The sequence below is a fragment of the Sander vitreus genome, chromosome 6 (genome assembly GCF_031162955.1).
Source record: "Sander vitreus isolate 19-12246 chromosome 6, sanVit1, whole genome shotgun sequence".
In the NCBI taxonomy this organism is placed as follows: domain Eukaryota; kingdom Metazoa; phylum Chordata; class Actinopteri; order Perciformes; family Percidae; genus Sander; species Sander vitreus.
Window position 1 is genome coordinate 23,387,954 of NC_135860.1, and position 25,476 is coordinate 23,413,429.

The 25,476-nt window shown below is 39.1% G+C and overlaps 2 protein-coding genes across 8 annotated transcripts; one reads left to right on the forward strand and one right to left on the reverse strand.

Moving 5' to 3' along the window:
• The first annotated feature begins 1,468 nt into the window (after window positions 1–1,468).
• Window positions 1,469–7,491, forward strand: LOC144519962 (Fc receptor-like protein 5). 7 transcript variants are annotated; one of them, XM_078253512.1, is made up of 11 exons: window positions 1,469–1,556; window positions 1,642–1,698; window positions 1,908–2,247; window positions 2,320–2,568; window positions 2,953–3,225; window positions 4,025–4,312; window positions 4,424–4,505; window positions 5,314–5,344; window positions 5,934–6,113; window positions 6,226–6,335; window positions 7,048–7,491. In XM_078253512.1, the coding sequence occupies exons 5-11, from the start codon at window positions 2,979–2,981 to the stop codon at window positions 7,106–7,108; spliced, it is 999 nt and encodes a 332-aa protein (XP_078109638.1). In that variant the 5' UTR covers window positions 1,469–1,556; window positions 1,642–1,698; window positions 1,908–2,247; window positions 2,320–2,568; window positions 2,953–2,978; the 3' UTR covers window positions 7,109–7,491. The 7 variants fall into 7 exon arrangements, with proteins under 7 accessions (XP_078109638.1, XP_078109637.1, XP_078109642.1 ...); XM_078253511.1 differs by having other exon boundaries at window positions 2,344–2,568; XM_078253516.1 differs by having other exon boundaries at window positions 2,344–2,568; window positions 5,934–6,104.
• A 22-nt stretch (window positions 7,492–7,513) lies between these two features.
• On the reverse strand, window positions 7,514–25,393 carry hpn (hepsin). The gene is made up of 13 exons (XM_078253505.1): window positions 25,196–25,393; window positions 23,973–24,138; window positions 16,993–17,100; window positions 16,796–16,837; window positions 15,238–15,367; window positions 15,015–15,134; window positions 14,793–14,833; window positions 14,237–14,402; window positions 13,953–14,143; window positions 11,363–11,458; window positions 10,929–11,071; window positions 10,607–10,771; window positions 7,514–10,164 (listed from the first exon to the last, which is right to left on the reverse strand). Exons 2-13 carry the CDS (start codon window positions 24,007–24,009, stop codon window positions 10,120–10,122), a joined length of 1,284 nt encoding a protein of 427 aa, XP_078109631.1. The 5' UTR covers window positions 24,010–24,138; window positions 25,196–25,393; the 3' UTR covers window positions 7,514–10,119.
• Between the last annotated feature and the right edge of the window lie 83 nt (window positions 25,394–25,476).

The following is a 25,476-nucleotide window of genomic DNA, read 5'->3' on the forward strand; positions in this document are numbered from 1 at the left end:
TGAACCTGCTGGTTAAACCTGACAATAGGAACAAACAAATTATGTTCCTCAACCTTTTTCTTGTATTACATATAACTCAACATCACTAGCAGTTACTAAACCATTAACGTTTTGTTGTTGTTGTTGAAATCTTGCTCTCTAACCCACATGATGCAGAGGAAATGTGTCACTATCTTGTACTTATGACATTTCCTCTCTGTGTGGAGCTGCAGTGGACATATTAGGGCAGGGTAATGTGCTTAAAGTTATGCCAAGACATTAATAAGTCCGTACTTAGTCAAATTGGTTCATGATGTGCTAATAATACAGACAAAAAAACAGACAACAGATCAGCACACTGAAAGCTCCAAGCTTAATTTGTTTCGATCTAACAAAGACCTTCATCAGGCATATTGAAATAATAATAGTAATAGAGAACTATACCTAGATAATCACCTGTTGGGAGTGAAGTATCTGGAGGTCTTCATAGGTCACCACATTATACATGAAAAAAAAATATGCCATGGAGAAAGATATGAAAACAAAAACACTTTTTAAAAGTGGTGTAACCCACCAGTGAGATGCATTGCCTACATCAGGTGCACAGTCCAGTAACACCACCCTGTGGACAAGGATGGATCACGTTGGTGATGACAATGTGAGACCAGCTGCTTCTGACGTGTCAGCCACATAGAGAAAGCTCCGGGTTACTGCAGTGACCTCTGTTTTCGGCTTCACAACTTCACAACAAAAACTTCAAATGATCTCTAAATCACCACAGGATCCAAAGACAAAAGAAACCATCTTTGCCTGAGTTTTTAAAAATCGGAGTTTGTAAATATCACATCAAAAAGCAGTCAACCCCAGTATATTTTGCTTGAGGGTGCATTATAAGCAATAAAGGCTCTTCTGCTTTATTTCACTCACCCTCTCTCACCCATCTACATTAATACATAAGGAGCTCAAACACCCAAATCCTGTGGAGGTCCTAGGAACCATCCACACTTCAGATGACACAGAATACCATCCATCCACTGCATTTAGGGTTGTATTGCACCAGATTACGCAAGAATTTTCTGCAAATTATCAACAGATTTTCAAAGAATAACCAATAGCTCCATTGTCCCAGTCTTGTTTACCCACATCCCAGCTCCCTTTCATGTCTGTGTGTGTGTGTGTGTGTGTGTGTGTGTGTGTGTGTGTGTGTGTGTGTGTGTGTGTGTGTGTGTGTGTGTGTGTGTGTGTGTGTGTGTGTGCGTGTGCGTGCAAGTGTGCGTGCAAGTGTGTGTATGTGTTCAGATTCAGACCATATTACTGTATGTGAGGTTTCCCATGTGGGCTTTGCATGTACATAGCGCTTTCATGGTTTAATTTCTTTGAAAATATCCATTGCGTTGAAGTTGAAGAAGGTTGAACCAAAAGTGCGGAAAAGGAAACTATAAATGCAGAGAAATAACAAAACTTTATTTTTTTTTAGCACTCTGAATGTGATGGTTACACACCCTCCAACTTCTGCTTTTCACTCCACAAAACTCCATTCACCCTGTGCAAAGCAATACATCAGCTGTCTTCAGTGTGTGAGTACTATTAACTTTGATATACGCAAATATGTTTATTTTTTAGACTGTATATTCATCTTTGTCCTGTGTCATGATGTTGCAGGTTAATTTCTAACAATGGACAATTTGATTCTGATTATTTTGGTAATAATATCGCCAGGTAAGGAAAGCCATTTTTGTAAAAACATGTATCAAAAAAAGTAGTAACTGCAATCTAAAGATTATGCCACTGCTGCTTAGAACTTTGAAAACCAATGTATACATTTCATACTAATTTGAGTATTTTATGGATCCTTTTTGCCAAATGCTGTGCGAAAAATAGCTATGGCCAAATTTATTTGACTGTATCTTTTTTATTTTTGCCCAAAGGTGTGTGGAGTGGAGACTGGAGGGTGACCTTCGAAGATGAGTGTGCATTAAAAAGGAACATCAGTAGTTATTAAGTGCGAGTATGACTATCCTTTAGGTCATATTGTCACTGCAGCCAGCTGGTCTAAAGCCCTATATGTAGATGGAAATTGGAAGCAGTTTCTCCTTTCACAAATCCCTTCACCCCCAAACCACTTTGAATATGTGGGCAACCGTTGGAGTGACTGCAAACTAAAGATCAATGATGTACAACACAGTGATGAAGGCGCATACTTTTTTCATTTTGCGACGACGCTCAACAGATGGAGAAGTAAAACATTTGCTCACTTGTCCGTAAAAGGTAATAACTAAATAATAGAGAAAAAGGTAAATTCCTCATGAATTAAATTGTATTTTTAGTGAAATGAATCAGTTTCTGCTTCTGTTTCTGAATCAGAGTTGACCGCCGTTGTACAGCCGAGCACTGTGACAGAGGGAGACGTTGTCAGATTGACCTGTGTGTCAGGTTGTCTTACACCTGTGAACATTGTCTGGTTCAGAGATGGACAACGTGTACCAAATCCAGTCTTCCAGGCAGGGAGAGAGGATGCTGGGAGGTACTACTGTGCCGTCCTGGGACAAGAGACGGCCAGATCGGCCTCTGTGGCTCTGAGTGTTCAATGTAAGTACGTGAATAATTTACGACATAAAACACAAAACATTTCAAAGCTCAAGTTGCAGTGTCTCGGTCATTTCAAAGCTTAAAATTCCCTCTGCAAATGCTTTGATGTTTTGGCTGTGTAGTGTAGATGAATGACGACAGAAAACAAAGTGTGCCCTTGGTACATCGTTTTTTTTTAACCTCCTTTCCATTGAGCTCCAATTAGAGTGAAGAAAATGGAAATGTATTATTATATTATATAATATATATATTATATATATTTTATATATATCATTTATGCTTTTTCCCCAAGTCAACTCTACTTTTAATTGTGATTCACTGATAATGATTAAGGCTCATTTGTTAACTCTGTGAGGCTAAACATCCCAATCTTCTCTCAATCAGATGCTCCCAGTAAAGTCAAGTTGTCAATGAGTCCGTCAGTAGTCAAAGGAAGTTCGGTGACTTTCACCTGCAGCAGTGATGCCGACCCACCTGTGACACAAAGTGGATACAGCCTGTATAAAGACGGACACTTTATCAGTTCAGGACAGAATCACACCATCTCTGACATCCAGCCCAGCCACAGGGGACTGTACTACTGTCAGGCCTGGAATAATATCAGCTGGAGGGGCATCGCCCTGATTAACTCTACGGAGGTTCAGCTTGATGTCCAGTGTAAGTATGTTGAGATGTCATACTGAGAAGTCTGGTTTCAAATGTCTTTGTTTGAACTTGTTACAAAATTGCATTGGGTTGTGGATAGAAGCACGCAATTCAGACACGCAGGGTATTTCTCATGCTCCATTCAAGAGGTGTCAAAAAAATTCAAAAAAGGAGAAGTACAATGCAACAAGGGATTTCTATACAAGATTTGTTCATTTGAAGGGTTTTAGAGGTGAACATATTCAACGTCTGCATTTCTTTCTGCAAATAAAAAAAGCTCAAATAAGAGAAAAGGCAAAAAATAAATAAAGGCAAGTTTGTGTATACAGTAAACTTAATTATATTATTAATTCTTTTAATCGTTAGGCGGATTGGACAGATAGTCTAGCTAGCTGTCTGGATTTACCCTGCTGAGATCTGAGGAGCAGTTAACCATAGTCCTACACAATTCCAACACAAAGAAAGCGGAAGGTAACGGACATCTGGCCAAAAAGAGTGAAATCTGGCGGAATTTGCGGCGGCAGGGGCACCTGGGTAGCTCACCTGGTAGAGCGCTCGCGCACTCCGACCTGCAGCCCTTTGCTGCATGTCCCCCCCCCCTCCCCTTTAATGTCTTCAGCTGTCCTATACAAATAAAGGCCTAAAATGCCCGGCGGCAATGGAGCAATCCTGGAAGTGGAACGTTGTGGCTCTAGACTAGTGCTCTGGTAGATTATCTTCTTCTCTAGTACTGTGAGAGCACTTTTGATTTCTTCCCTCATTTTAGAATAAAACTGTTAACATGTGCAGTGTTTGTGTATATTTTTTTCAGACCGTCCAGAGAACATTTCCATTTCAATGGACCCGCCACATGTTGTCGAGGGCAGCAGTGTGAATCTGAGCTGCAGCAGTGCTGCTAACCCTGCAGCAGACAACTACACCTGGTACAGGGCTTCTGTTTCCAGTTCCAGCTCCCTGCTCCAGGTGGGCTCAGGACAGGTGCTGTCTCTCCCCTCTATGGAGGCGTCCCACACTGGACTCTACCTCTGCCAGGCCAGGAATCCACTGGGGCAAAACAACTCAACTGAGATGATGCTCGCAATAAAGGAAAAGGACCATGGTTTGTGTCATCTTCATCTACAACCGCTGCTTTGTTCTTCTAGAAATGTCATCTGTATTTTGTATAGCAGAAGTGCTTGATTTTTTTGTGTGTGTGTGTGTTTCTCCCCAGGAAGCCATTCCCTCCCTATCTTAGCTGGATTTGGAGTCTTTGTTTTTGTGACACTTCTTCTTCTACTTCTTCTTTTTTTCTGGTGAGTCAATGAGTGACTGAATGACTTCCGTCATTTTTACTGTAGTCATTTATTTTTCCACGTTGTGTAACTTTTTTGATGTGTTTTACTAAATGTTGTCATGGGTGCATGTGTGACAGCAGGCACTATGTGTGTCATCTTAATTTCCACTTTGTTGCCACTTTAACTACGTACTCAGATATACATATATATATATATGTGTGTGTGTGTGTGTGTGTGTGTGTGTGTATGTAAATGTTATATAATATGTATCTATTACTAGGACTGTTTTTGCTTTGACTGTGCAGCACTTTCGCTCAACTCTGTTGTTTTCAAATGTGCTTTATAAATAAAGTTGGATTGGATTGGCTCAGGTATATTAATATATTGAATATGTTAATTATTTTGGATATATTGGAGCTGTGTTTTACATATTGAATGGTGATCTGTAGTAACATTTTAATGTTAATGTCACTGGTATCTATTCAAAAAAAAAAATCCATATAGGCTATTATGTACTTGCTGGATTTGCAAAGACACATTATCGTGAGTCATGACAGATTAAGAAGTGTCTTAAAAGCTCTTTTTTTTCCATCTATTAATAATTCTACAGCTCACCTCTATCACAGTGAAAACACTGATGGTGAACATCTGTGTGTACTGAGCAATAGTTTATACAAGTAGCAAACTGCTGGGTTTCCCGTTATTACAGAACAGAGTCTCTAAAATATGGCATCAAAGACTGAGCAACAATTAAGAATGCTCTGTTCTGAGTGGAGAAACAATGTTTTTTGTGTTCATTTGTTTTGTTTTTTTGTTGTCTTGGCAGGCTGAAACAGAGGACCCGTGCAGAGAAAAATGTGAGCACACGTGCTTTTCTAACAATTATTTAAAGAAGTGAGATGTCTCAGTTTCCTGTGGTGTTTCCTAGTAGTGAAATGTTCTTCCTTACTTGAACTTCACATTACTTTTTTTCACGTTTAATACCAGAAACTTTAGTGGAGCCGAAGCACATGCTTACTGTCACGGTTTGAGAGTTTAAAAGGAGAACCCAGGAGCAGGAGACCAGCCAGGCAGATTGGCAGAGCAAAAAGCGAGCATTAATAAACTAAAGGCTGAATCCAAAACACTAAGAACACTAGATTAACACTAGAAGATACACAGAGAGCAATTGTCTTGTTTCAGTGTCCGATATACACAAGAAAAGGAGGGTGATAGCAAGGGAAAGGTGAAACACATCAGGGCGGGGCAGACAATCACAACAGTGGGAAAACACACAAGGTAGGAAGTTAAGCAAGACATGACATATGAGAAGAACCTTTATAAAATAAAACAGGAAACTAAACAAACCCCAGGATCTTCCCAATGTGCACCGACAGTGAAAAACGAAGTAAGTAACGGGATCATTCAGCGGAAAAAGTCATCTGACTTTTGTTGTGTCCCTTGCAGCAGACTGTGTATGATTTGAGGCTCAGCAGTAGAGGCTCGAGCTCTTCAGCCTCTGAACCATCTAACAGTGTCTATGCCAACATCCACGCGTTGCCATCTTCTCCTCCGCCTGTTGTAAGTGCTCAGGACACCCCTCCCCATTCACAGAGGAAGTCACACCATGAACGTGATGTAAATACGGTACACAAACGTGAACGTTCAACGTAACATCTCCACTCACAACAATCCGATTTTTGAAGTGACTCCTCTCCTCTCCTCTCCTCTCCTGTCCTCTCCTCTCCTCTGCCTTCAGGTCCCCACATCATATGAAGATGAAGTTACCTACTCAACAGTGACCATTAAAGCCAGAAACCCCAGTCTTCCACATCACACAAACAACAGCAGAGTGGCACCAGACTCCAGGTTTACTGTCCAAATGTTGACTTGATGATCACAGCGCTGTAGTGTCGCTGCACCTTATTGCTCACTGCCGGTCAGGTCACGTTCATGTGTGTAGCCTTTAGCCCACTGTTACTGTGCAGTCTTTAAACACAAAGTTACAAAAGAAGAACTTTTGACCTCCATGAGAAAAAAATTTAAATTCTCTTGTTGAGAACTAGGACTGTATGATTTTATATTATCATTAGTACAATTCCCCCGAACCATTCCCTAACCCAAAGAAATGTTAACAAACTCTGAGAAATGATTTAACTCAGAATTAAACTTAATTCATATTTTCTGTTATTTCTTTATTTATTTTGTATCTCCTTGCATTTCAGATGCTCCGTCTAAATATCTAATGTAGTTTGAAATATCAGAATCCACCTTTAAAACCTGCCATGTGTAATATGTGTATAATCATAGAATGTAATATTCTGTTCAGGTCATTAGAATCCACACATTTACAGAAATTAATTAATAGAGAGGACATGACTATGGTAGCTACTGTCCTACTGACAGCGCAATGCAATTTAGTTTATTTCAGTTTAGTTTGTGCAGTAATATAAAGAGTTTATGAATAAAAAGAATGCTTGGCTAAATCATCTGTATATAAGGCATCAATGCTGTCATCAGAGTAGTCACATGCAGGCTGCAGTTTGGTTAAAATTCACAGATACTATAATTTTCTCCACAGGTTCAAAGCCGGAGAGAATGACGACTCTGTGATCTACGCTTCACTGGCTGAATCCAGCTGAGTTGGATTGAAACCTTTCACTCTTTTGAATCATCAAGATATCTGTTATTATATGTTGTCTTGTCATGTGGCGTCTTACTGTTAAGAAAGTTGTGAAAAGTTAAATGCTCAGTCTATCAGGAGGGATAGAGATCTTAAAACGTCTTTTTTTTTTGTTATACTTTGTATTTATATTAATTTATGCTACTGTTTGTAATACTTGACTGAATAACAATGTTGAATATTTTTGATATACTAAAGGGATGGTTGGGGGGGCAGGGGGGGATCCTGCAACATCAGATTTCATTCTGTTGTGTCTAGGATACTGTATACTACAGTAAAATAATTGTTCTTTACTGCAGTCTGTACAGTTGATATTAAAAATGTATCAATAAACTGTGATATTATTACACAATGTCTATGGGCAAGTTGTTTTTATTTCAATACAATACTCAATGCATCAATTTACATATAACAATATTTATTTCTCTTGCACACATCATAATTGCCACAAATGTACATGCATTTATGGAACTGGTGGTAAGTCGACTTCATATCACATTCTGTTTAGGCAAGAGCTAGAAATCAGTGCCAGAAAGGGTTCAACGTTCAAATATATTCTGCAGTTGTGTTCACATACGACCCTTTCTTTAGGCCGGGTGCAGTATACAGATTGTATTACTATAGTAGTAGAACTCTACATTATAGTTGTTATAATGTATCTTGACGGTTGTATTGTAAATACTCTTGTATATTTAGTTTTTGCTCGTGACATCAGCAGGGTGCTGTCGTTTTTGTATTTTTGTAGTATACCTCAAAGTTTGTGAACACTTCCTTTTCACAGTCCAGTAAAGTCTTGAGAGCTTTAATCCAGTGTGGAGCAGAGGGGGAGTCGTAGTATATAATACTATACATTGGTCATGGTTGAGTATACACACTCCTGCCGGTCAATATGATGAGACATCATTAGCATTTAAAAGATGGTAATCAATATGCGGTGCAGTGAAAGAAATATTTTCTGAGAACATGATTTCAGTTGTTATTGCACTCTTGGCTCTAACATCTGTGGATCATAAAGACATCTGTACCATTTCTCAAATAAACATCTACATAAACAAGATAATGACTAATATTTACAAGACATCAACAAACTACTGATATTACTGATCGAATATAAGCATCATCTTTACCAGTTCGTGTGGGAATTTGATAAAGACAAATAATTATTTTTCATTCAAAAGTCAGGTTACTGCATATAAAACATGTGTCACACAAGAAAGAGTAATTATAAAAAAGATTCTCACAATGTGAAAAGTTTGATGTGCGCTGTGATTTTACAAAATAAAGCTTGCCAGGAAACATTGTAGTTATCCATTAGCATTACTCATAAATTATTGACATTTTATTAGTGTGTGTGTGTGTGTGTGTGTGTGTGTGTGTGTGTGTGTGTGTGTGTGTGTGTGTGTGTGTGTGTGTGTGTGTGTTGCACAATGTAAAAAGTACTAGGAGCTGAATTTGCACGAGATCTTTATGATCTTTATTCCAAATCAACAGTGCAGTCTGGACTCACTGTGGGTTGCTATGCACGCTGGCTGCAGGAATTCTGGCACTGAAGAAAGGGACTCTCGTGGAACAAGATAAAACCTCTACATAAGGAATTTAATTGTTATTGTATGAATCCTTGTAATTACATCTAGAATTCTTAAAGGTCCCATATCATGGTCTTTTTCAGGTTCATACTTGTATTCTGTGTTTCTACTAGAACATGTTTACATGCTTTAATGTTCAAAAACACATTATTTTCCTCATACTGTCTGTCTGAAGATACCTGTATTCACCATCTGTCTAAAATGCTCCGTTTTAGCGCCTGTCTCTTTAAGCTCCCCTGCTGAAAAAGCCCAGTCTGCTCTGATTGGTCAGCGTTTCTGAGTCTTCCTTGGTCTAGGTGTCCCTGCACCATCATTGCAGTCGGGGAATGACTGTAACCGCACTGTAAAGGCACTTTCGACCTGTATATAGTATAGTTGTGACATCATAACTGTACAAAAGTCCTGACGACTCATTTAAAGGCACCGCTTCTGAATAAGGGCTGTGTGCATTTCCCTGTGGATTGCGCGTTTTGATACTTTCACAGTATTCATATAGCACCTCGACCTGCTCTATAATAAAAAAGACATGGAAATCTCACTTTTTACAATATGGGACCTTTAAGGTGAACCTGAGCATTTACAAGTCTCGATTCAATGTATTGCTGTTTAACTCACAAGTTATAGTGGTTATTTCTTACTTATGGTGACATCGCAGTAGTATATAGCTTAAATGTACAAGAGCGGGAAAACAAGTAATCTCAGAAAAATAATCTCATTATATTTTGCAAAACTGGTACCTTAAATCCAGTATACTGATTCTAATATTGTTTCACTTTTGCCCTCTTATCAATATTTAACTTCATAATAACAGTCAACTTCAATCACTTTTTGCTGATCTGTTTAAAACTTCATGTTTGTTAAAGGGGCTGTACTCGAAATACTTAAAAAAGTGGGCTCACAGACTGTTCAATACCAGCGGTTGTCATGACCCTTGGCGTCTGATACTGACGCACAAGGCACGCACAAACATGCACGTGCTGCTGAACCAGCTGTCAAAAAAGAGAAGAGAGAAGCTTGGATTGCAATACATACAGATTCTCTGCATAGGATCCACCATATCTTTACATAAAAAATATTTGTTTGCTGCTATGTTAATGTGCTGAATATCGAGTACAGCTCCTTTAAAGAGCTCTGTGTATCTCTGCAAAGATACAGGGTATCTATCAAGGAGTATGGTCTTGGTGGGCATTTAACAATCAGGCATCTCAATAAAAATAATCTCAATAAAAAAAGTTTTAGGTGAGAAGGAGAATCCAGAACCGTGATATGAGGGAAACGTCGCAGCCTTTCATCCCCTGGTCCAAAGGTCCCTGTTGACATCTTCGAGGTCTTTTAATATTGTCATCCCAAGAGAAGAAAAAGTGGAAACATGGGAGCAGGAATCTCATGTCCGGGCCATTTTGTGAAGCCCTGGTGAGTGGTCATAGTTCTGGAGGAGAGCAGAAGTTGTTAAACACATCTGTAATACCACAAGAGGAAATTATAGCTGTAGATGACTAAAACATCAACACAAATCCTGAAGCATGAATGTAACATACATGTCGTAACTCTGAACTGTGCATTTGGTGGAGGCAAAATACTTCATTAAGACATTTTGTTTCCTTAATTTGGCAATTACATGTTTTCATGTTTTGTGTGTGTGTGTGTGTGTGTGTGTGTGTGTGTGTGTGTGTGTGTGTGGAAAAACTAGCTTGTCCTCTAAATGTGTGTATTGTTGTTGAGTGGTTTATAGATGACCTGCATGCCAGCAACTTCTTTTCCTGTAGTTCTGTAGTCAATTTACTTAGTGGTAGAGGAACTGTTACCTGCATTTCCTTGGTTGGTTAACATAAAAACAGTGTTGCAATAAAATAAAGTGTCCAGTCTCTCACCCTCATGGCCGTAGATATCCAGGGCAGAAATCGGGACACTCTGGTGTAGACGCCAGGTTTCTTGGCCATGGCACAGCCTATTCCCCAGCTCACCACACCCAGCAGACGATACCGCCTGGTCTTAGACAGGCAGTCTTCTGCCACAAAAGGGCCGCCGCTGTCCCCCTGAAACCACAGAGAATTATAGCAGTTCACCCATTTTAGTCAAGCATTGACAGAAGTAAATACGAATGTAATAACATATCAAACAACCAGGTATATGCACTAATTAGAAACCCAAAAGCATTTCTGCACCAGAATGCATAAACACAGGCACTCTGACCTGGCAGGCATCAGTGCCTCCTTTCTCATAACCAGCACAGAACATACTGGTGGTAATCTGGTTGTCATAGTAATCAGGAGAGTTACAGACAGTGTCACTGATGATGGGGACGTGCGCTTCCTGGAGAATATCTGCCTGAATACCTGCAAGTGATAAATAGCAAAAACATTTAAAAACCACAACAATACTGTGGAGGAGTTTCATCTAAAAAGAAGCACTTATGTATCAATTGCTATCGGTCCTTTGAAGTACTGCAATTATCAAAACTCTATTACTCTACTCTCACATGTATTAAGATCAAAGTGTACACTGGTGCTGCTTGTTGTATGATAGCAAATATTGAGCACATTGATACAAGGAATGCAAATAATATCATCCAACATTAAATGTTCTGCAGTGTATTACAGTACAGCTGTAATTAAATGTAGACTCACCATAGTAATCTACATTTCCCCAGCCTGTTACTATTCCCATCTGTCCGTCTATCAGTCTTTGACCGTATGCTGGCAGGCAAATAGGCTGGATATATTCTACACACAAACACACAAACATATGTATTAAGATATAAGTAAACACATGTAAACAGTATTAATAAAGTTAAACTGTAGATTTCAGTTAGGTTTAGCGTCATTTTTAGGTTAGCGCCCATCTTGTTCTCACTCCCAATTATAATAAGTAATATCTTTGCTTTTATTGCCATCTGTATATAGGACAAAAGAGAACATGTCTCATTGGATCATGCTGTCTTAGGCAAGGGTGAATTAATGAAGAAAATATGTGTACAGCAACATGAAAAAAACAGGAGATTATTTTCACTCCAGTGGACCCCGTGTTGTAATTATGAGGCCAAACACTAGATGTCAGACATGACCCACTGAAACATTGCTTTTAGAGTTAACTGCTACTTCAAGTTTCTTCGCTGCATAATAGGAAGTGTTATTAATCAATACCAAGACTCAACAATTTTCTAAAAACTGGTACGAACAACCACATTTTCCAATGTGACTGTAAATCATGTTTCATTTACATTTCAGAAACTTGAGCCACTGCCTTGCTCCTCTACGTCCATATCTCTGCAGGGGTCTTGGTCAGTACATATAATGTTAATACTAATATACAGTTGTGTTCAAAATAATAGCAGTCCAACATCACTAAACTCATAAATCAACTTCTAAATGGCAAATAATTTACTAAGTGTTGGAGAGTCATAGAAAAACAACAGACCCAACAGTCATGACATGCATGCTGCTTATTCTGTGTAATTGAATCTGTAATTGAAAGGGGCATGTTCAAAATAATAGCAGTGTTGTGTTCAATTAGTAAGGTGATCAGGTGTCAGTTATGGCCCTATATTTAAGGAAGGAAGGAAGCAAATATTGTGCATGCTGGTTATAGTGCATTTTACACTGAAATACTCAGCAAAATGGGTCGTTTCAGACATTGCTCTGAGGAACAGCGGACTTCGATTAAAAAGTTGATTGGAGAGGGGAAAACATATAAAGAAGTGCAGAAAAGTATAGGCTGCTCAGCCAAAATGAAAAATGAAATAGAATCCAAAGCATGAACGACGTGGAAAAAAACAGTCAACTACCATTCGAATGGATCCAAGAATAGCCAAAATGGCAAAGGCTCAACCAATGATCAGCTCCAGGAAAATCAAAGAAGACTTAAAGTTACCTGTGAGTACCGTTACGATCAGAAGAAGGCTATGTGAAGCAAAGCTATCAGCTAGAAGCCCCCGCAAAGTCCCATTGCTGAAAAAAAGAATGTACTGAATAGGTTGAAATTTGCCAAAGGACACATTGACTGGCCAAAGGAGAAATGGGGCAACATTCTGTGGACTGATGAGAGCAAAATTGTTCTTTTTGGGTCTAGGGGCCGCAGACAGTTTGTCCGACGACCCCCATGCACTGAATTCAAGCCACAGTACACTGTGAAGACAGTAAAGCATGGTGGTGCAAAAATCATGTTATGGGGATGTTTCTCATACTGTGGTGTTGGGTCTATTTATCGCATACCAGAGGTCAAAGAGGTCATGTTGCCTTATTCTGAAGAGGAAATGCCTTTGAAATGGGTCTTTCAACAAGACAATGACCCAAAACACACCAGTAAGCGAGCAAAGTCTTGGTTCCAGATGAACAAGATTAATGTTATGGAGTGGCCAGCCCAATCCCCAGACCTCAATCCCATAGAAAACTTGTGGGGTGACATCAAAAAAGCCTAATATTCCTTTTTCTTCACTTTCTGTAAAGGTATAACACAAACTTGATCAATTTTGGTCATGTTTTGATTTGGAATTGAATGTGCAGTGTTCCCAATGCATTGATATTATGGAATTAAAAGCTATTCTAAGGATTTTGAGCATTATTCACTTTTTTAAATCACACTGCTATTATTCTGAACACAACTATATATATATATATATATATATATACATATATATACATATATATATACAGTCAATTGTTAGTACAGTATATTTGCATTTAGATATTTGTCATGTCCTAAAACCCAATAAGTATGTTGATTTAATTTTGTTTAGTTACTGGACTGTTAAAAATGTGCAGAGCTGTGACATACACCGTAACACAAAGCTAACCTCTGTCTCCCTCAGAGCTATAATGCCAGTGTAAATTACACTTGTATTTGTCCTCATCCTTTTGCATGCCTCAACACATTACAATAACATTACAGACAGTTGACTCTTGTAAGAACTACTGTTCCTTTCTCACAATCAAAGTGTGGATATTGAACTAAAAGAGTCCTGGGATTAGAAAGAGAGCATCAGACACAAAAGGAAACGGTGGTCACATCCTGTTCAGTGCTCATAAAACTATGTTGAATAAAAGAACTTTTGTCCTGCTGTCTCACATCTGGAAAATGAGAAACCTAAAGCAGACAAATGACCATAATAATAATAATAATGTTCTCTTTATGTCTTTGCCATTCTTATAATATTCAGGTTTGTGTCGATGAGTGTGTTTCTTATTTGTGTTTGTGTGTGTATGCCGTTGTGTGACCTACCGTTGAAAGTGAGGGGCTGGGTGAGGGCCAGAACAGCGATGTCCCTGCTGTTGTCATCAATGCTAGCATCTACAAAGGGCAGGTAGCTGCTGTGGTAAACAATGGTGTTCACCTCAGCCACGTTAGCGTTGACTGGTTTGCTATAGATGGAGCCCAGCTGCACACGCCAGCGATTGACGAAGCGATACCGCCTAGCATGACATTTATATAAGAATCCAATTTTGCCGACCATGTGCTTCAAAATAAATAATGATTTCAGTATAAATTCAGGCTTTGTTACTTACTCTCGAAAGCAGTGTGCTGCTGAGACAATCCAGCGGTTTGAGATGATGGTTCCTCCACACTGATGAACTCCATCATACTCCAATCTGACCTGCCAAGGCCAACTGCCCTGCCTGGCATCCACACCACCAACTATACGGTCTGCTGCAAAACTACGTCTGCCACAGTCTGCAGAGTACAGAGGAGGGAGTTTACTGTCTGGGTAAACTGAAAGTGTGAAAGAATTAAACATGTATAGAAAGGAGAAACAGAGCAAAGATACAGTAAGCAATAATGAGAATGGGTGAGTGAACGAGTAGAAAATCAGTAGAAAATCAGAGCAATACAAAATATGTACTGTAAGTGAATGTAAGATAAGCAGGAAGGAGAAAAACAATGACACACAGGCTGGCAGGCTGAACAGAGCTAAAACAACATCAGACAAAAACACAAATTAAGTGTTGGGAGGATGACAAGCCCAGCATGTGGTGAAAGATGAGCGGTGGGTTTAAGGTATCTGAGTATAAAGTGTGCCTGTGTGTCAGACAGAATCAGTGCAGATCTGAGCTTATGTCTTACCTTGACACAACAGTGTAAGAACCTCCCTGCTCTCACAGTCACTGAAACAAAGACGAACAGAGAAAAAGAAATCATCCAAACTAAGTAACTGTTTAGCTTTCTCTATGTCAACCGAGTAGACAAGTAAAAGAAAAGGCAGCAATAGCAACAGAGAGGACAGTGTGGTAGCAGGTTAGACTGCTGTGAGACAGGTGCAGGACCAAACAGACAGGTGTTTGTTACCATGGGAACAATGAGTCTTTGATTTTCTTGCCATAGCTGAGCTCTTGCTGTCTGACACAGAAGAACTCCCCACCATCTCCACTGGCCTCTGGCACCGATGTGACTGAGTAATTCACCACACTAAAACAAACACACACACACACACACACACACACACACACTTCAGTCCTCAGTCACACTATGCTGCATTAAAACATTCAGATATAAAACAAAAATACCTCACCTTATAAAGCCCACTTCTTCACAGCTGATGCTAGCTAGCAGCTCATTGGCTGAGGAGGAACACACCTGACGCCACCTCCTCTGGGCGGAGTCAAAGACTCTGAGACGTTGGTCAGCAGAATTTACCTGGACTGCAGGGAATGACATGGGGTTACTTTTAAAACAAGCCAGTGTAGAACCTCTTTTATAAAAAAATGTAAATGTCTAAAAATGTTGTTTGTTTGAAAACCCACATTTAAAAAAATAAATGAATCTGCAACTGGACCAGTATCAAAATACAGTAGAGATATACAATCATCAGACATTATTTTTTTCACTCAAGAAACTACAGTATTACCCTGTCAAAGTTAAAGTTTGTCTTTTGTTTTTGCTAACAAGCAAACAGGACCAAAACATACAGTATCCTACTTGATGGCAGTAAAATGTGTAATTCAAGTTCAGGTAGAATTTTTCTTTAAGGTCCCATATTGTAAAAAGTGAGATTTCCATGTCATTTTTTTTATTATAGAGCAGGTCGAGGTGCTATATGAATACTGTAAAAGTATTAAAACGCTCAATCCACAGAGAAACGCACATAGCCCGTATTCAGAAACGGTGCCTTTAAATGAGCCGTGCGGTTGTGATGTCACAACTATTATATATAGGTAGAAAGTGCCGCTACAGTGCTGTTACAGTCATTCCCCGGCTGCAATGATGGTGCAAGGACACCTAGAGCGCAGCTGCGGAAGACCCAGAAACGCTGACCAATCAGAGCAGACTGGGCTTTTTTGGCAGGGGGCCTTAAAGAGACAGGTGCCCAAAACGGAGCATTTTAGACAGAGTGTCATGATTGTGATGTTCTGTTTCCTGTTTTATTTTGAAGTCTGTCTTGTCTCCCTTGTCCTATCTAGTTTACTTCCTGTCTTTTGTTTTCCCGCCTGTTTGATTGTTCTGCCCTGATTTGTTTCACCTGTTGTGTCACCTGTTTCTTGTTAGTCCTTGTTAACCTGTGTATTTAGTATCTGTGTTGTCTTTGTCTTGTGTGGGAGCATTACGTTTCTGTTGCTGTTCATTCTGTTTGCCGTGTATTCTGTTGCTGTGTGTTCTGTGAGTGTGTTCGTGTCTGGAGTCTACCTTTCGTCTCTGAGTTCCGGTTTTTGAGATCCTGTTCTGTTTGTTCTGGAATTAGTTTTTGCCTGTTGCTTTCTGGACACTTATGTATGTACTTCATTTTTGTTTAATAAATCATCTAAACTGCATTTGGGTCCAAGCCATTCCTGACAGACCGTGACACAGAGGATGAATACAGGTATCTTCAGACAGACAGTATGAGGAAAATAATGTGTTTTTGAACATTAAAGCATGTAAACAGGTTCTCGTAGAAACCCAAAATACAAGTATCAACTTGAAAATAAGCATAATATGGGACTTTTAATAGAATAATCGGAATGTACAGCTTTTCTGTAGACAATAACACTACACAGGTATCACAGTGTAATTTGATGTTTATTATAGCTGTACTTCCTCCATTTAAAATCTGGTAAGACTACTTACTAGAAGCCCTGTTCTCTCTTACTCACCATCATACAGTCCTGTGTCTTCCTCCATTGTGCAATACGTGACTGCAGAAGGGTCATAAAAAAAACATTTGTTAGGTCAATGCAATGTTTGGACGGATCATCAGATTTTTCATAGTGAGAAGTACAGAATATAAAGACCTTGAAATCAAAAACAACAGATTATGGTCATCATATGTTAGACATGCATGTGGTCTGACCTACGGCCCAGACGGCTGCTCCAATGGCTCCCAGGGTCATCAGAGTCACACACACACCAATCACACGGCAGGGGGTCAACACACAGGTCAGAGAGATTCCCCTGTTCACTGCAGACACACACACAACCACACACATAGATGAGTGTACAAACACTCATTTGACAGTGTGTATATACTGTACACAGACACAAACACAAATTCATGTTTGTCTGGATGCACATATACAGCAGCACTTACATCAGCATTTAACATAAAATACAACATACCAACAAACAGGTGGCTAAGGAAAACTTATTATAAAACAAATATAACTTAGTTAACTGTGTTGTTGCTGACAAATATAGATACACACACACACACATTCAAATATTTGACAAATTATTACATGGCAAAAGCTGAGACTAGTTGCTAGTATTTCATTTGGGTTCTTGTTTTGGAAGCGTAAGCCACCCTATAACAAACATGAGCAAAATGACCGGAATCAGCTCACTGTCCCAATGTGAAGGGGCATACTGCACATTTCCTGGCATAGACTGAAAAGTACAAACGACACTGAATAGATCAATAGTCTAAAGTCTAGCATTTCTCCACAAAGCAAGAACAAACTTTCAAACTAGGATATAGTGCCATGTCAGGCGTGCACATGCAGTATCTGTGTGCACCCGCATGCAGGTGTTGTTCTCAGTGTGTCTGCCCCTGTTTTCCTCTGCTCTGCTGCTCTCAGCAGAGTTTGTCAACTTGACCCACAGCTTATATTTTTCATTGCAGACATACAATGAAGTGGAAAACACACGTGTAATTATTGCTAGCTCACTGTTCTCTCTTTTTTTCTTCCTATCTTGGAGGAAAAGACAAGAGATTAAGAAAAAGCAAATATGATTAAACACACAAAAACCCTCTCTTATGTGAACTGTCAGCCTGCCATGCACATCCCTTATCTGAGATCAGCTCATTTCCCTTCCCACGAACATCCATTTACACAAGCCCACGGTCGTCATCATCATCATCAACATCATAATCATCATCATCAAAGTTGGAGCAAAAGTGCACACAAAAGCACAAGGCTAGGTTACACCTCTTGACACAGATCACAAAGCTGTATCTCTTGACTACAGGCAAGGTTACATCATGTTCTGTTGCTATAATTTTTTATGACTACTAAAAACTTCATGTGGTCGCTAAGCACAATGCTATATTAATGAAGAAAAAAACAAACCGGCTGATTATATTGATAATATTTAATATATTTCATTTTAAAGGCCCTGCACATCCTCGACAAAAAGCAGAAACTAGTAAAGTCAAAGTAGAAAAAATAAACTGATTGAAAGGTTGAATACCTATTTATGTGACATCACCAAAGTCACAAACAATGATAACAAATGATAGTGTGAGCTGTCACAGCCTAACAGTGTACATGTAGATACTAGGTCATACCCAGCGATTGAGTCACAGAACAAAACTGGCTTACTGTTAGCAGCTAACTACTGTAGCCATGACGGGTTACGGTTAATGTAAGGTTGAAAGACAGGGTTTGGGTTAGATTACATCTTTTTACTTATTGAGTAGATTATTGCTGCGTTTGGCCTCATATTTATACACAACGTCTGAGTGTTGATGCCTGCACAGTATGCCTGCTGTTGTTGTTCGCTGGAAATGATCTACTGTAGCATCTACCACCTAACAAGTGCAACAAAACTTACAGGACAATGTACCTAACAGCATACATTTGACTTGTCATAGTAGGAAAAGCACAGATATTGCTACTGACATTAATGATAGCTACATATGTTTATTGAAGTATCCCGGTAAGCAATGACAGTGGGACTGTGTGGCTCACTGCACGAACAATACCAGGACCCTGAAACTGAAGTACCTAAATGGAATTCCACTATCATTTATTGTATTATTTACACCTGTGTAGAGCCTTTAAAATGTATCATTATTTCTCTGTGCCAGTGGTAGAGAGGACAATTGTTACAGGCATTTCCACAGCACGTTTGACTTGTCATAGCAGGGAAAGCAGCTGTTACTAATATCACTAACAATGGCCCTTACTGCGTTTAAGCCATAACAATGAACATGCATGCACATTGGTAGCGCTCTGGTACTTGTAAACCTTATGCAGCCATCATTATGGTATTGATTACACCTGTGTGTAAAGACCTGCTGGAGTAACAAATTGACCCTGGGACTGGTAATGTAATTTCTATTAAATTTGGAAATAATTTTGTCTGTTTCTAGTTATAACTGAGGGCAAATGTAACCCTAAGTCAAGTACACTAATGTTGGCAATTTAGAGCCTGTGTCTGTAATCATTTGTTAAAAAAAAGCAGGAAAAATTTGCTTTTATGTAGGTAAGTGGATTTTCTGTTTTGTGGAGTTTCTGTTTTCATTACATTGCATGAGACAATCAGGACTGTAATAGTAATCCTTAGCAGGAAACAACTGGAGATACTGTAAGAAGTGTAGTGTTTCCTATCAAATCAAGGAAAACATTCTACATGCCTAGTTTCCTTCCTGCCACTGTCTCCCTTTAAACTTTTTCCTACTCTCTTACATATTAATCTTTCTTAATTTCCATGAAAACAATTGACGAAACGTAATCAGAATGAAAAACAATGTCCTTTAAATGTTTTGATGGAATTGTGTCATTAGGCCTATCAAATGTCAGTGTTCATAGGAAAAGTGTTTTATGCTGCTGGACAATTCAGTTAGTTATTTAGGCATTTCTAATTTCTTCTTTAGACATTAAGGGGCCCACTGAGATGCTGGGAGTCTGGATGCAGAACCAAAATGATCCTGCTCTGTTACCAACTCAAAGTCAGTTTCCCTAGCATATAGTCTTCTGTCTGTCTTTGTGGAAGTAAACAACTCTAGGAATGACAAAGAACCAGTGTTGTACAGAACCACTTACACTGTTTGGTCCCACATTTGCTGAATTTCTACGTTGTTATCAAGAAACATGATAGCTGCGTGGACCTACTAATCCAATGACCTTAACCTCCTTCTAAGCTATCTCCTCACATCTGCTCCCTCCCTCAACACGACAACCTCTTCCTGGCCAACTCTACCTGCACCTTGACTGCATCTCCCCAAAGAATTCCCTACCTTTACTTGCCTCCATCTGTACCCATCCTTCTCATTCCTCCCCTCTTTGTGCCTCCTGTCTGCTCCTCCTCCCCTTCCGTACCTGTCCTCTCTTCACCCTCCCTTCCTCTGGCTTCTCCTCCAAACATCCAGTCAACATAATAATGGTGTTATTGTTCCTTGGGTTGGACAATTCTGATTAACAATGGGGACCCAAAGGTCAGAGAGAGAGAGACAAGGAGAATTAAGGCACAAAAATGTAAAAGTGAGAAACAAAAACTAGTGAACATAAGGAGTATCTGATGAATGCCCCTGGACCAATTATCAGAGGGACATTCCAGGCTCCTGTTCATTCCTCCAGATTCTGTTTTACAGGAAATACCCCAACATTTCCTCCACACACCTCAACACATACAGCACATACACACCTACACTGGTGCTGCCAACCCCCTTGTTCCCAAACTCCTTTCTTCTTCTCTCTTTCCTGATCTCTTCCCCCCAACACAGCGCTCTTCCCAATCAAATTGCAGGACAGAACAAGCACTCTTTTGTGTCCACCTCTACCTGAGACCCCCCTGTTCTGTGTGTATGCATGTGTGTGTTATAAGTCAGGGTTCTTCTGAAATCACTGTGGTATTATGTGATGGTGAGTACGCTGCAATAGTAAAAGTTGGTAGACAGTTGTTAAGTGTAGGGCATATCTTGTATTTTATATATATATATATATATATATATATATATATATATATATATATATATATATATATATATTAAATGAGGTTTGCAGAGAGTGTTGATATTTATAAAGGCAAACTTAAAACCTACCTTTTATAGCCATGCCTTTAATTAAACAAGTTATATCTACTTGTGGTCTATTTTATATGCGTTTGTTGTAGTTAGTTTTATAATTAATTGTATTAGTTATTTTTTTTCTAGATAATTGTGTATCTGTATTTTATGTTTTACCAGTTTCATTTACAGTTTATGTACTTATTAGCCATTGTTCAGAGCTTTTATATATTTAAATGTCTTGCCTCTGGTGTTTCCTCACATATGATGGCGTTTCCTCAGTTTGGTTCAGCTTCCAGTTCCTGTTCTGAATGACAATTTCTGTCAATTTAGGGGTGGTTGGATAGGTGGGTGAATGTGGCCAGAAGAGGGGTATCAATCAATAAAGTCTGATTGATTGATACAAATACTGCAGAACTTTTTGTGTTGTGTTCAAAGATTTAAACAGAGTTGTCCAGAGTGAGACAGAGTTGTAAAATTGGGTCAAGTTTATATATATTTCAGTTTTGAAAACATATATAATTTCACCTACTATAAACACTGACCCACAGTGGGTGCTGTATCATTTTGTAAATGGGTTAGCAACAGTAACTCTCTCTACAATTCTACTAACTAATTACTAATTATCTATGATGCTCGCATATAGTTTCCAACACGTTTCTCTGATGAGTCACACATTCCCGTTCAGTTACAGCCTATTAAAAAAAAAAAAAAAAACTTCATCAAAAGATATAATCTACTCACAAAGGTTTCTTTAAGACACTGTCTCATAATACTTATACATATATCTCATACTTTGTTCAAACTTGTAAACAACAAACTTATTTATGCTCATCAAAAACATGCATTTTTAACAGATACGTCACTGTTGTTGTACATGAGGAATATTTAACAATGCAGTAAACATTTAGAGCTGCCCCACAGCGTTACTGGATAGTTTGTTGCCATGGTTTGTTGTCGCTGCGGTAAAGAGGTAAGAATGAATCATTGCTTAGTCTTTGTGACCCATCATCCACACAAACATACTATACACACTTCCCCACATACTGGGGGGTTATTTCTATCCTCATCCATGAGTCACATGAGCACCCAGAAGCAGCAGGATGTAAAAGGTTCATTGTGTCATTACTTATTCACTCGGATGTTTGAAGGGATACCCTTAACTTTGCACGCATTACGCCCTCCCACTGTAGTCCCCACACTGTTGGGTGAAAAGAAGCAGCTGTGTACCAGATGAGATATGTGGCTGCACACACCCTCCCTAAACCCAAAATATTATAACGCACGGACAACAACTTCTGTATGACGACAAACGTTCCATTATAACGTCCACATCAGCCAAGTTTTCTACGAAAAAAAGATACAAACAGAAAAAAACTTATATATAGAAAATGGTTTCTCAGAAGTCATGGCTACAAGGTAGAAGTCTGTTTTTCTGTGAGGAACCCTCTGGAACTCTATTTTTATGTATCTGGTCCATCAAAGATAGGGCTGAGCTAAATTCAACATACCTTCACTCCAATTTAAATACAAAAAGGAGTTTAAAGGGTTTTGAAGACTGAAGAATATCCCCTTCCTGAGTAGACAGAAATTAACTTGGGCATGCTAAGTGTTACAAAACAAAGATAACGGCACAGAAGCAGAAGAAAACCTCATTCACACACACAGATGAAGCTCTGACTCATACTTGTACTGGTTGTCATGGCAGAAAAGTAAAACTAAACACAATCATACTGTGCTGTAAATATTGGAAATATGCCCTGCCCTTTGTAACGGGGAGTGCTTGCATGTGAATATGCATAATTGTGTTTCTGTGTACGTTTAAGGTAAACACTGCTTGTTTCTTGAAAATAGATGAAATAGATGTCCCACCTAATCTAAGCGCAGGCATACACAAAATAAGCCACACCATGTGTGCCACTCCTTGGCTAGACTGTGTTTCTCTTGTAATTACACACTCCAAAGACAGAGCCTGCATCTGGGTGGACTCCCTTGAGTCAGGCAACAGCAGCTACAAAACCAAACGTTACAGCAGACCAGCTTCAGACACAGAAAGTAAGTTACAGAACAACAAGGACAGTTAGAATGTGTCAGTTTTCAACTTAAGACTTCACTTAATGGGAGACTGCTGGTTTCATTGTACTGGCACTCAATTTGCCCCTGTGATATAAGGTAGGTGTACTGTTGTCATACTGTTGTCTGGGTTATAGGGGGAAAACATCCACAGGGTGGATTTATTGTCTTTACAAAGTAGCCAACATATATTTGAGTTTCAGAGTTTACGCTGACAGAAGCGCTTTCTAGCAACAGTAAAATATAGCAAGTAATCTTATCTTTACTTCCATAACAGCATCATATACAGTAATTAGCAGTAAACTCAATAAGAGCCATAAAGCTCCATGTTTGACCAACTCTTCAACACTAAACACTGCAATACAGCTAATGCCATGTAACAGGACAGATTCTCTGGTTTCCTTTTAAATGTTGGCTTCACTGATGGACATGGGAGTGTGTTTGCTGGGATAAGGTAGGAGAGCTTCATATTGACAGTGACATGGACATTGAGTTTTTTGTTTAGAACTGCAAGGAGAGAGTGTTGTCATTGCTGTGAATACAATGTGCTGCAATCAAGTGTAATTTAATGTAAATGACAGTGGTTATTTCTGGCTCCAGTTATCAACACCACTATCACATTTCTATTTGTATTATTAGGACTTTGGATGAAAAAAATCTATCGAATCTAAATTTATGTTTTCCAAGCTTAAAGACAAACTTCAAAAATAGCATCAGAACATCAGTGAACATCAGAGAGACAGCCAGTCAGCTTTGAACAAACAGTTAATGGTTAACTGTCAAGTGGTCAGATGTTTGGTCCCAAATACAGAAAGCAGGCAGCATGCACTGCAGCATGACCAGCACAGCATTTTCAGCTGTGTGTGTGTGTGTGTGTGTGTGTGTGTGTGTGTGTGTGTGTGTGTGTGTGTGTGCATGTGTGCGTGCATGTGTGTGTGTGTGTGTGTGTGTGTGTGTGTGTGTGTGAGAAGGAGTAGAGAGGGGTGGAGAATGAGAGCAAGAACAACAGTGTATTTAATATGTGCACTCACCCATCTTCCCCTCCGTCACAACTTTCTCAGTATACATCTATATACAGTAGGAAGCAGAGGGCAACAATAGACAATGATCTGTCTCCTTCCTTCTCTCCTTCTCTCCTTGACTCCTTAGGGCAGGTGGGCCAAGTCACGTTTGCCTGGTAATATAATAATGAGGGTCCTAAATGACAAACACCACAGTGTAGTTAATACTTAGATTTTTCCAATAAACATGTACCAAAGAGATAGAGTTAGGCAGTTAGAGTTAGGCCTATATGAGATTTAGTTTGAAAAAAACTTATATAAAGCCAGAGGACAAACTAGTTTTGCCACAAACTAGAACGCTAAGTCATAATACTACACATACTCACTACACTTTAACTAATAATATTACTTGACAATTTTTGATCGATATATGCTCTAAAGTACAGGCAGGTTACATCACAGGTTTGTTTCAAAGCAGTTGTCTCACTCACTCACTCACTCACTCACACACACACACACACACACACACACACTCCAGATAGCCAGGTCTACTAACAAGTTCTCATTATGTATCTAATTATTTATAAGATTTAAAACTGACAATGAAAATACAAACGTATGAAATCCACACAACAAATTATTTGTATACTAACTGAGATGCTTAGTATATGTGCTTAATATTTGCATCTTAAGTCTATGTGAACAGGCTTCTTATTCCATTACATGTTGTCTTTATTAACGATCACCAAACCCGTTAGAGTTTTCACTGCAAACAGGAGGACACGAAATATGAGAGAGAGACCACAGGAAGCAAGTGAACACAGAGGCATTCTTATGAGTTACAGTATGTGTATCTATAGAAAGTTCTAGAAAAGTTGTATCTCCTAGTGTATCCAGTACAATGCACAGGCAATACTATGTAAAACGCCTATACAATTTAAATTTACATTTTTATAATGTAAATGTTAGTAGGGTACTGTATGCCCCGTTAGGCAGATTTAGACTGCAGAGGTCTTGAGACAGAGATGATTAACGTTAAACAGGTTCAACAGACGACATTAAAAAGGCTCAGCACGATAAACATAATGTTGACATCATTAAAAGTATACACTTTATTTTCCTGAAAAACGTTTAATTTCAAATTGCTATATTTCTATGAGCATGTATTGATACCAAAGGCAGGCAACTTGCTAAGTTTCTTTTCGGAGTTAGCATAAAACTAGAGCTGAAAGAAATTCCAGAAAGTGACTCACCTGTGTGTTCTTGCAGCAGGTGGAGCACTGGCCTTCGTTAATCACAAATATTATCTTTTTTAAGTCCGCTTTGAAGAATAGAAAAAGCTAAAATAACGTCAGCTTCGAAGACATACGACAATAGGCTACTGTTTAAACGCCAACACAGATAAATCCCAGTTTGCAGTCAATCTTTTTTGCTCTCTTCACAGGTTACTGACCCCAAAGAAAGAAAGAAGGGGGGAAAAGGTAGCAAAGTTTTCAGCGACCGTTTCTATCAACCAAAACCCCCGACGCCTGCT

Bases quoted from the DNA above. Each gene is read 5' to 3' on its own strand.
- hpn (XM_078253505.1), bottom strand. From the start codon at position 24,009: ATGTATACTGAGAAAGTTGTGACGGAGGGGAAGATGG. The intron at 17,101-23,972 runs GTGAGTGCACAT...GTGTGTCTGCAG, and splicing joins TGTGACGGAGGGGAAGATGG to TGAACAGGGGAATCTCTCTG. The intron at 15,135-15,237 runs GTGAGGTATTTT...TGTTTGTTTTAG, and splicing joins GAAGAAGTGGGCTTTATAAG to TGTGGTGAATTACTCAGTCA.
- LOC144519962 (XM_078253512.1), top strand. From the start codon at position 2,979: ATGAGTCCGTCAGTAGTCAAAGGAAGTTCGGTGACTTTCACCTGCAGC. The intron at 3,226-4,024 runs GTAAGTATGTTG...TATTTTTTTCAG, and splicing joins GGTTCAGCTTGATGTCCAGT to ACCGTCCAGAGAACATTTCC. The intron at 6,114-6,225 runs GTACACAAACGT...CTCTGCCTTCAG, and splicing joins ATGAACGTGATGTAAATACG to GTCCCCACATCATATGAAGA.